Source organism: Argentina anserina, chromosome 6 (assembly GCF_933775445.1).
Source record: "Argentina anserina chromosome 6, drPotAnse1.1, whole genome shotgun sequence".
NCBI classification, from domain to species: domain Eukaryota; kingdom Viridiplantae; phylum Streptophyta; class Magnoliopsida; order Rosales; family Rosaceae; genus Argentina; species Argentina anserina.
Window position 1 is genome coordinate 12,185,765 of NC_065877.1, and position 11,025 is coordinate 12,196,789.

Genomic DNA, 11,025 nt, shown 5'->3' on the forward strand with positions numbered 1-11,025 from the left:
ATCATAAACCAAACCTCCGATATATTTGCAGAGACAACCTCCTCATTACATTAGCACTTACAAACAACTGATTTTAAAATAATCCCTAGAAATGACATACACCAAAAATATGTGTACTCAACAACACGACAAAATCCTACCTACCGACAACCCAAACCCTGGCTCAAAGAGGAAGGACGACAAACCACCTATAACCTAAAAAAAAAAGAAACAGACATGTGTCAAAAGACCCTAGCCCACCTAAACAATCCTAATTGACCTAACCCAGGCCTACCTCCTTAAACATGCGGAGAACCAAATCTCCGCCAACTTCTGATCACAAGACCACCCTTCGTTGATACTGGCCACCACAAAAAAAAAACTCCAACCATGTTTGCATCATAGTAGTGGCACCCTTCTCGTCTGGATACAGCCTAGCGGTGAGGCACCAAGATCTGACCCGAATCAAACCAGATAAGACATCGCCATTATCGTCGCTATCCATTCTTAGATCTCCGCACAAACTCCGCACCACCTTCCGACAAAACCCTGCTCATCACCTCACCGACAGCGCCATAAAATCAACATCGAGATTAACCGTTACAACCGAAAGCCCGAGCAGATTTCCAACTACACTAGAACCGTCGCCCTCAATAGATTCACCACCAGCATCCCCCTAAGCTAGGCCCCCATGGACCCGCTACAGCTCCCATATGATGACGACGTCATCAGACGCGTCGCTGGACGATCACGAAACCTCGAAAGGAAAACCCTAAAACCTCATGTTTTTGCATTGTTAATCAAGACGAGAAGTTTTAGAGCTATCTGCACATAACGATTTTGCGTCTTCCTCCCATTTGAAAAATGTCTTACTCATGATAACTAAACAGTACATGAATGAGCCATGATGGCCTAATAGATATAACCTAGGTAGAGATGAAAATATAACAATCCTGCAACAACATAATGGCATAAATTGTATGTCAAGTAGAATATATATGAATAACATAAAAACATCAGCTCAGATAACCATGTGTACGTATTATGATCCAAGACTATATGTTAAGGGCAATGATATAGGGCCTCAAATCTATGTGTCAAGCCTTATCGCATAAACACATCACATATTAAATAAGATTATGGCATGTCAATCTTGAGTAAAATGAAGCATTGATTAGGTGGGCTATTCGCTCCACTTTTTGCGAAGTTGAGCAACCAAATCCTAGGGTTTTGCAAGAGAGCAACGGTGACCTTTGGAAGCCACTTGCATGGGACGTTGGTGACAGCCCAAACTCTGGAAGCCCCAAGGATTGTTTTTGATCAATTATTTGGTTTCTCAAAGGCCAAGCGATTGGAGGCAAAGGAATGGAGACGTCGGCTCCATCTAGATCTACATCGAAGATTAAGCTTTGTGGTGGTGCACATCGTTGGGCGTACGTCTACTAGCTAGAAGAGGTTGTGTATGCAGGGACGGACCAATTTCCATTAGCATCGGTGGTGTACGTCGAGTCTTATGGAAGGAGAAGGTTGAAGCTTGTCTCATTGGAGGAGACCGAGTTTGAGTCGCATAGCGGACACGGTTTCCCTAAAGCCCTGTTGGTGAGCCTTCAAACTTCAAGTTTGTAGGGTACAGTTATATTTAGGGGTGGGCATAAAAAACAGAAATCTCGATCCCGTCCCGAAATTCATAGGGACGGGACGGGACGAAGGTCTAAAAACGTTCATCCCATCCCGATTCCGTCTCGTTTCATAATGGTGGGATGGGACGTGGGACGAATAATTTATATCCCGCTTCGTCCTGTCCCGTCCTACCTTTAATAAAAACTTAAAAATTCTTATATATTTGTATCAAAATGAAACTAATTTATGTTCTTAATAACTCCAAAATTCTATCAACTCAAATAATAATGATAAATTATAATATTTTGAACATAATATGCATTTTTTTGTTAAAATTTCTTTATTAAATGTTATTTTGTTAATGAAAAAGTAAAAATATAGGTTTTTATTTAACTTCATAGGAAGGTGGGATTTGTCCCGTCCCGTCCCGATCCCGTCCCGATTCAAAAGAGTGAGACGGGACGTGGGATGAGCCCCGTCCCGTCCCATCCCGTCTCGTGCCCACCCCTAGTTATATTGGAGGGACAACCGATGCATGGTCGTCTACTGGATGATCAACTTTGGTAGGCTCCCCCAAAAGTTTTGCCGATTTGGTCCTGGTGGGAAGGAGATTGCAAGTTGGACTTTGGGTCTATTTTTAGGGTAGTTCAGTGGTACCAGAATAGGCTTTGAAATCAGTTTGCTTCTCCCTCTCAAAAGTGTTGTGCTAGGTGGGCTTTAGGAGGAGTAGCACTCTTGAAAACCTAATTTTTGGTAAGGTTTCTGAAATGGGTGCGCGACTGATGCCTTAGGTCCGAGTCAGTTGTCTTTACTATAATTTAGTGTTTTGAGGAGTTACATTATGCTAAAGTCTTTCTAGCTTTACTCAATTTCTTTTGCACATTATTTTTTCAAATTTTGGTATGTTTAATAAGCGCGGTTTGTGCGTTGTTAGTTGCTTAGTTATAGCTTGCATTTGGAGTGATTTTGTCACTATTTATTTGATCCTTGTGGTCGTGTATGATAATGGTCAAATGAAGTCATTCATTCTCCTAAAAAAACTTGAGTAAAATGAAGCTAAATTAATTTCAAGAAGGTATGATTAGCATTTCAATATATTTTCTTTCCTTTAGATCTTAATTTAACTTTTGATTTTTTTAATTAATTTATTGTTGTAAGGATTATTAGGTAACTTCATAATAAATTCATTAATATAAAGATTTTGATATCATATCAATTTACCAGATTTTTGTTTTTAACCCACAAATTGCAATATCAATATATACATACTATTTTCTTCCATCGAATTTATTTTGTGCGAATTAAATATATAAATTATATTATATATATACTCATATATCTATATATATACACAAAATAAATTGAATTTTTGAACGAAATTGCATGAAAAAATATGTGTTCGTAATTCACGTTATTTTTTTTGTTTAATCTAAATATCTAATCATGATTTTATTAAAAAAAAAGTTAAGAGCAGAAGTAGCTCGATCATAGGCCTCCAGTGGTTATAGATCGGAACAATTAGGTGGAACCCCGGGCAGCTTAACTAACAACCATATCTAAGCTTCGAGTATTGATAAAAAAGCCAAAATAAATTATTTATAGAAGTTAGACAAAATAATCTATAATCATTAGATTTATGAAGGATAAGATGATCATTTTATTTAAGAATGATATTGTGTTATTTTATGAAAATATGATGTGGCTAGATGACACACCATGACACCTAGGATTGACTGATTGAGATCTTGAAGGCCTAGAATTTTGAGACCAACAATTATTTTTCATATATTTTTTATCGTTCTCTAATTATTTAAATTTTGTGATTTAGATGAGGCAAAGAATCTACGTCTACTGTAAAATTAGTTTCTCTCCAAATATCATGAACACAGCTCTAAGCGTATGTTATCATCGGTGTGTCAATTTATGATAGTTTGATTGCTTAATTGCAATTTAACATAGCTTAATTGCACTAAATTGTCTAATTTTCTCACGGACACCATATTGAATAATCAATTTTTCTGATGTATTAGTTTAAAAGTATTATGTTGTTCGATGTATTATATTATTTTATTTCATGATAATTAAATTAATAAGTTTTTTAAATGAAATCCTCATAAATGTGAAATTTATTATATAAATTATGCCATTATTAATTTATATATTCCATCGGGTCTATATGAATTATCGAATTTCTATTATTTTATAAATGTAACGAATTATTAATTTAACACATTTGCTTCAAGTCGGACCGGCAAAAAAAATATTCTTTTTGTGAGGTTTTCTTTATTTGCAATTTACTTCCGCTCTTGATCTACCTGGTCGGTTGGTCCAAGCAGAGGCCCTTTAAGTCTCTGGTGTTGTGGACATCATCTAGCCTATTTCAGGAGTTACAGTTTAGGAGTTCAAGCCTAGTTCTATTTGAAACAAGATTTATAATTTCAAATTTATTACTCGGCCAGAATTATTGTTTATAATTTGGTATTAAATTATTATTTAGTACTAATTTAAATCTTAAATTATAAAAAAGTTAAAGAAGAAAATTCAATTAAAAAATAGTTTTCACATTTAATTAGAAATTACAAAAATGTCAACAAACTTCAAACAAAAATGAAAAACAAATCATTTTTTTTAATATTTTGCTCATTATTTTGTCCATTCTTACTCTTTTTCTTATTTTTTTTAACCGGCCATAACTTTTCCGTCCGGCGATAGATTTGAACGTAGTTGGTACCGTTGAAAAGATCTCTATTCCTTCTTTCATTTGATATCATACCACTCCGAATTAACCACTGTATAAGGCGTATAAACCTTCGAAAATGGACTACTGCCCTTCATGGCGATACTCCAAGCTTTTCCGGCAAAACCGGAGCCCAATGCTCCATCATTCTAGCTATTCGCTTCATTCTAGCACAATCATACCAATTTTCTTTTAATTTTAACATAATTTCACGGATTTTCAAATTTCTCTAAGCATGTCACACTTGCGATCACACCACCAGTCGCACTAGGTGTCACAATGGTAGGTACAATATCGACATTGTGACTGTCATTGTATTTGGTAGTGTGACTACCCGTGTAACTGGTAATGTGACTATATTGTGACAAGAAGAAAATGTGAAAAAGAAGAAGAAGAAAATAATTAGTAGAATTCACGAACCATTGTCACGCTTGCAGTCACACTACCAGTCACACTATGTGTAACATTTGCAGTCACACCACCAGTCACAATTGTAGTCGCAATAGTAGTCACACAGTAGCCACAGTCAATGGTCTAAATATCGTTTTCGGAATCGTATCGGTCGAGAGGTAAAACGATATATCGGGGGATATATCGGTTTTATCGGGGATATATCGGTTTTATCGGATTTGCTTATTTTCAATAAAATTTATAAAATTATACTTCAATATGTACCAAATAAACTAAAAAAACGGTACTAAGTAAACTAAAGAAAATAAATACTTGATTTAATGACAATTAAAGTACAGGAACGACATCTAATAATAAAAATAGGTATTTAAGAATGATTATTTAGACTTGAAATTCATCATATATATTTAAAATTTATATAAATTAAAAATATATATGAAAAAATGAAAAAATAAGTTTTTCAAAAAAAAGAAGAGGAAATAAATATTAAAAAATTAAACAAAAATTGAAAAAATGATAATAAAAATCAAAGTTTGACCGATATTTGACCGTTGACCATCATTTTTGCGTTGACCGATAAATTTTGACCGATATGCTCTTATCGTATCGGATTCGAAATATCAGCGATATATCTGGGATATATCGGCGATATCGCCGATATTTCATATCACCGATATTTCGAACAGAGGCCACAGTAGTAGTCACATCGGTAGTCTCACTGGTAATCACATCATTAGATATTTAGATGTCACATTGAGAGTTACATCGGTAGTCATAATAATTTTATAACTAAAAAACTAGTCACTTACACTGTCAGTCACACTATCAGTCACACAACAATTCTCACTTCCATTGTTCTGGGATTGGTAGTGTGACTGTCATTGTGACCGGTAGTGTGATTGTCATTTGTAACTGGTGATGTGATTCACATAATGTACTACAATCTACACAAAAAATAAGAGAATAGAAAAAAAACAATATTGATGTGGGAACCCAAAAATGGCTCTGGGCGCCCACAACATCGATGCTTCGGAGATCTTCTCCTCTCCGTCGACGTACATCAGTGATGCCACAACATTTTGCTTTACCGCCGTCACAACATCTTGCTTCACCCCCGTGCCCAGATCGAAGAAAGCTTCAATGTTGTTGGCATCTTTTTCGTCCCGACCTCAACGTTGGGGTCCTAGAGTCGAGGACGCCGATGTTGGAGAAACCGATATCGAAATCTGGCGAGGTCCTTAGAATCGAGGACGGCAAGATCGGAGAAGGCAATGGTTTCTGGTGTGCTTGTCATTGGGGAATCTATCGAGGAAGGTGGGATCAGAGAAGATGATGAAGCCGAAACCGCGGGGTGGATGGTGCTCTTTGTTGTTTTAATCGCCGTCATCAATCCCAGCGCATGAAACCAACCTGGACGAAGAGAAACGCCGTTGTGACTGATGGAGGCTTGGCGGGGAATGGGGAGCGTCCGATCAGTGGCCTTGAGTTTGAAGTCGGAGCTCCGATGTTGATGAAGAATGATGGGATGGTGTCACTGTCTCAAAAAACTGAAGTAGCGTTGCTCTCTTACATTTAAGATCAGTGGCAAGGTTGTTAATATCATCAACTTTGGGGGCAACGGTCTAAGAAATTAAAGAGATTGACTTTTCTATAATTTCCAAACAGTTGGTGAGTTTTTTTTTTTATAATTAAGACACTCAAATGTGACTTTTTATGATCTACCCTTTAGTTTTTTTTATTTTCTTGTTCTAGTTTTGTTCTTCCACGGAGGTTTTTGACCTCTTCAGTCTTCACCAAATGCTCGCGACTTATCATCAAATTTCGGTGATAAATTTTAAGCTAAGAATGTGACAAAGAGAAACGATCCCATTGAGGGATCAGTATGAACCTATCGATCCAGATAAAATTTGTTGTATGGAAGTTAGCGGCCGTATCTAGCGTCCATCTTGATTATTATGAAAAATATGATATATACATGACAATTTAGGTTGAAGAAGTCGTGGGCAGCCATCTCTAATATGCTAATGCACCATTGAATGAGCCACAAATGACAACTGCTCTGCAATCAGTGCAATGAGTTACTATAAATATATATATGATACGCATGTGGCATTTCTATTCGTTTTTCTCCCACCTGCCAAAGTGCCAATTGAATCAGATAATTAGCCACTAAATCATGTTTGATTAAAGAACAATACATTATTAGCGACCAGCTCCGACCTGCATATATTTAGTGTAATATGGTACGAGGGCGATTGCATGTATAGAACTATAGATACGTACTTGGACTCTCATTTCGGGAAAACATGGTTAAAAGGGTATTGTTATATAGACCAATATTATTTGGCCTAATAGTATAAGTCTTATATTAATTTTCTTTAAAAGGGGCGTCGATTCTTTAAATCATAAATTTACATAAGATTAACTCATTGAATACGAGGGTAATATAAATGCATTCTAAACAAAGCCATCGTCGCAGATCAACCATCTCCGGCGGTCGGCATTGCTTCTCCGCCATCACCAACACCGCCTTCCTCAAGAGTCTCAGACCATCATTCTCTACAAAAACCCAGGTGAATGATGTGTGCATATATATATTTGAGTATCTAGAAGTCTAGAAGTTAAACTAATCCGAGAAGACAGCAAGGAGTATCATTTTGGTACAGACAACAAGGGTCTGAAGTCTCTGAACTATCTTTATTTAAGATGATGCCTTCTCATTTATGAGCAAATTAGGCCATGTGACATACATCACAAGAATGGGAAAGCTAACATGATCAGTTGTTTATGTCTCCATGCCTCCACATATATCCCTTGACTTTCTTCAATACGTACCCTGTGCAAATGTGTCACTCACTCTATTAAACCGTATTTACAAGCATCATATAGTGTAGCTAAATTTTTCTTTTTTACTGTATAGAATACACACATCACAGAGAATTCGTATGCACAGATTCCTACCGATTTAGACCTGAATTTTCTTTTCTAACGCAAATTTCATCTCCAAAACCTGCATCACTGTGACCTTTCAAAAACAAAAACCTGCGTCACTTCACTAAAATACTCGCAACCATTGTGATAATATTAAATGACTCACTAATCGTTGATTTTAATATTTCTCGTGCAAATGTGCAATCACCGATCAACGTAACGGCTATATTAGGGCATTGACCCATGGACTTTAAAGTGCCTAGTGACTTCATATATAATTGTTCGTTTCATCATTTATGTTATTTTTTTAATTATAAATTACCGAACTAACGGAAGACTTGATATTAAATCTTTACCCATTCTGAAAGCAAAGAGACGTTGAAAAAGTATAGCCAGACATCAAACTCATAAGCGTCTGGAGATAGCTAAGTACTAACTAACAACTAAAGTCGTCATTTATTTATAATCCAAAATCAGATCACTAAATCGTCATCATATACTCATAATCTGTGTATATATGATATGTAACAGTAATATAATACGCCAAAAAAAAAAACAAAACAAAAGAATAGTGGATCGGAATGTATCACAAATCACAAGCAAAAGCAAAAGTGAGACGATAAGACGAGAATGTATCAACAAGAGTGGATCGGATATCGGCCTCGGCCGCAATAGATGACCAGCTACTATATGGCCTTAAAGTAGTCAATTTTGCAACGCTTGGTCTCGAAAGCAATTGAGGATTTCCCATTCGTACTCAAAGGAACCTTCAAGTCACATTCAACTCGGGGCTTGAACTTTCCGGTCTTGATCCGACCGAACTTGAACCTAATCCTCAGATAAAGCTTCATCTCAATCTCGTAAACCCCAGCAGTGGTCTGCTTCTGATACTCCGACTGCAAATTGGACCCACCAAGCAACTGCTGTCCAGTAAACAAGGGGTTCAAGACGTTGGTGGTTTTGTGTCCTTGGTAAAACGGTGTGAGAGTGATCATGCTGAACCTCTGGCCCTCGTAGTTGGCTCTGGCTTCGATGCGATCGTAGTAGATGCCGAGCTTCTTGTTAGGGTTTCGGATGGTGAGGTTGAGGGCGAGGTTGTAGTGGAGGTTGCTGTCGGAGGAGAAGTTGAACTGGGTGAGGGTGGCGTCTGTGACGTAAAACTTGACACGGTTAGGTTTAACTATGAGCCAGAAGACGAAGAAGGCTAGGCCCATGAAGACGATGGCGGTGAAGATGAGCTTGAAGACGAGGCCAAAGATGCAGCTGCAGCAGCAGCCAAGAGGGCCTCCGCCGCGGCCGATGCTTTCGTAGGAGTCTCTCTTGGGCGGGATGGATGGGCCATAGTAGGAGCCATTCAAGCCTGCTTGTTTCTCCGACATGGATGCTGAAACTGAGAAATGAGATAGAAGATTCTGTGGAAATGAAATGAAAGAGGTAAAAGAAGAGTGGAATGTGAAGAAGGTGAGGTGAAGTGATGTTTATATTAGGGGAAAAAGGACCGTGGGAAATGAGGAAAAACTGGTGTGCTGATGGGATTGTGTATAATAAGGAAGGAAATACGGCGAGAACGTGTTGGGTGGGTAAACGAAAATCAACGCGTTAGTTAACGTTTATGGAAGAAGAAGCTCTCATCTGAGGCGGCGTGTGAATTAATCGAAGGGATCAATACTAGGGACGTTTCTTCGTAGATTCCATGGTGATATACTCCATCGGAGTCGAGTCATCATTAGCTTGACTTACGTGATGGGTTCCTTTTCGTGAGTCTATTATTGGAAAGGCCAATTGTAGGATTAGAATTAAGGGAGCTTATTTGGTGCTCTGGTGGAGTATGGGCACCATCCATGTGTCTGTTAACTCTTTTAGTTAGTTTTCCAAGCAAAAAAAAAAAGGTAAAAACTCCACCAAAATCATTCTCTCCCCACCTAAACTCAAATTTCAATCACAACCAACAACTAGCAGGGTCTCCATTTTAGTGACCTTTTTTTTTCTTTTTTTGTGTAAGGTATGATGTATTTTGTTTTGTTCATTGTAAATAAACATAATTACTAACCTCAAGATTTTTTCTTTGAAGGAAACTACCTCAAGATTTTATCATGGATTTTTTTGTTCTTTCTTTTTTCATAAAGAAAAACCTCGGATTTGTTGGATGTTCAAACAATTGTGAATTTAAATGATGTTCTTCTTGAGAATCTATTTTATTTATATAAGAAATTTTATAGATAAAATTCATATGAAGTTGTTACGCTCGTAAGCGACAATACATAGATCATCATTAGGTGCTTGTCAAGCCAAACCATGTTGGCATTGGCTTCAATACCTACTGCGGTAAGCCGATGCACCTTCAAGTGTGCACAAGAGCGGTATGATACTCACGTGTCTGTTAAATCAAAAGGCTAATGTTAGCTACAAATGAGTTTAACTTTGAAATATGTGCAAAACAATAATAGATAGGAGAAAAATTATTGTAAAACCTCTTCACCTTGGGCTCCGCCCAAAGAAATAAAAAAAAAATTAAGTACAGCTTTCCAAAAAGCTCCAGAGATTATTATATGTTTTATTTATTTATTTTATGACATTTGTTTTTTAGCTCAAAATTATAATCTAGGCACAAAATATTTAGAGATTATAATTGAAATGAGTTTGAAATATATTGTTTTAATCTATTAATTTTAATAACCATGAGTATCTTAGTTTTGATCGTAAAAGCATGATAAATCACTAAACTTGGACGAAAACTAATGATTACAAAGTTAATATGGTTGACATATTAAATAATGAATTTTGGGTTATATGACAATTATAAATGATCCATAATATTAAAGTGTATAATGAGGATAAAATTCCGAGTAATTTTAATGACATAACTATTTTTTGTAGTAAGATTAACGATCGTACGTGATAAATTTGGAAACCCGTATGGTTTGTCGTCTGTTATTTATGATTTTATGTACTTAGTTAAGTACATGCATGCTACATTTGTGTTGCTTCCACTTATTATTAGATATGGTTAATTAGCTCTTCAAGTTTTTTCTAGTTATGGTTAGAAGTAAAAAGATGATAAAATTTACCTATAACTATAAATTAGGACATTGTCTTAATGTTTGATAAAAAGAAAAGTGTACAACCCATCTTCTGTGAGTTTTGCGGATTTCTGGATCATGATTCTAACAGGTGCGAGCTCCAAAAAGTTGGAGTCATTAAGGAGAAACAGTTCGATATCCTGCTCTGTGCGGAGAGGAAAGATAAGTGGTTAAGGGACATGGAGGCCAATGAACGTCGGGCGGTAATTGATAACCTGGTTCGAAGCGAGGGTCGTTTTGGACACGCTGAGAAAAGTAAGGGTGGGT

General features: G+C 36.7%; 1 protein-coding gene across 1 annotated transcript; it reads right to left on the reverse strand.

The window, feature by feature from the left end:
- Nucleotides 1-8,113: 8,113 nt before the first annotated feature.
- On the reverse strand, nucleotides 8,114-9,165 carry LOC126798821 (NDR1/HIN1-like protein 3). The gene has a single exon (XM_050525884.1). It carries the CDS (start codon nucleotides 9,055-9,057, stop codon nucleotides 8,365-8,367), a length of 693 nt encoding a protein of 230 aa, XP_050381841.1. The 5' UTR covers nucleotides 9,058-9,165; the 3' UTR covers nucleotides 8,114-8,364.
- Nucleotides 9,166-11,025: the final 1,860 nt, after the last annotated feature.

Bases quoted from the DNA above. Each gene is read 5' to 3' on its own strand.
- LOC126798821 (XM_050525884.1), bottom strand. From the start codon at position 9,057: ATGTCGGAGAAACAAGCAGGCTTGAATGGCTCCTACTATGGCCCATCC.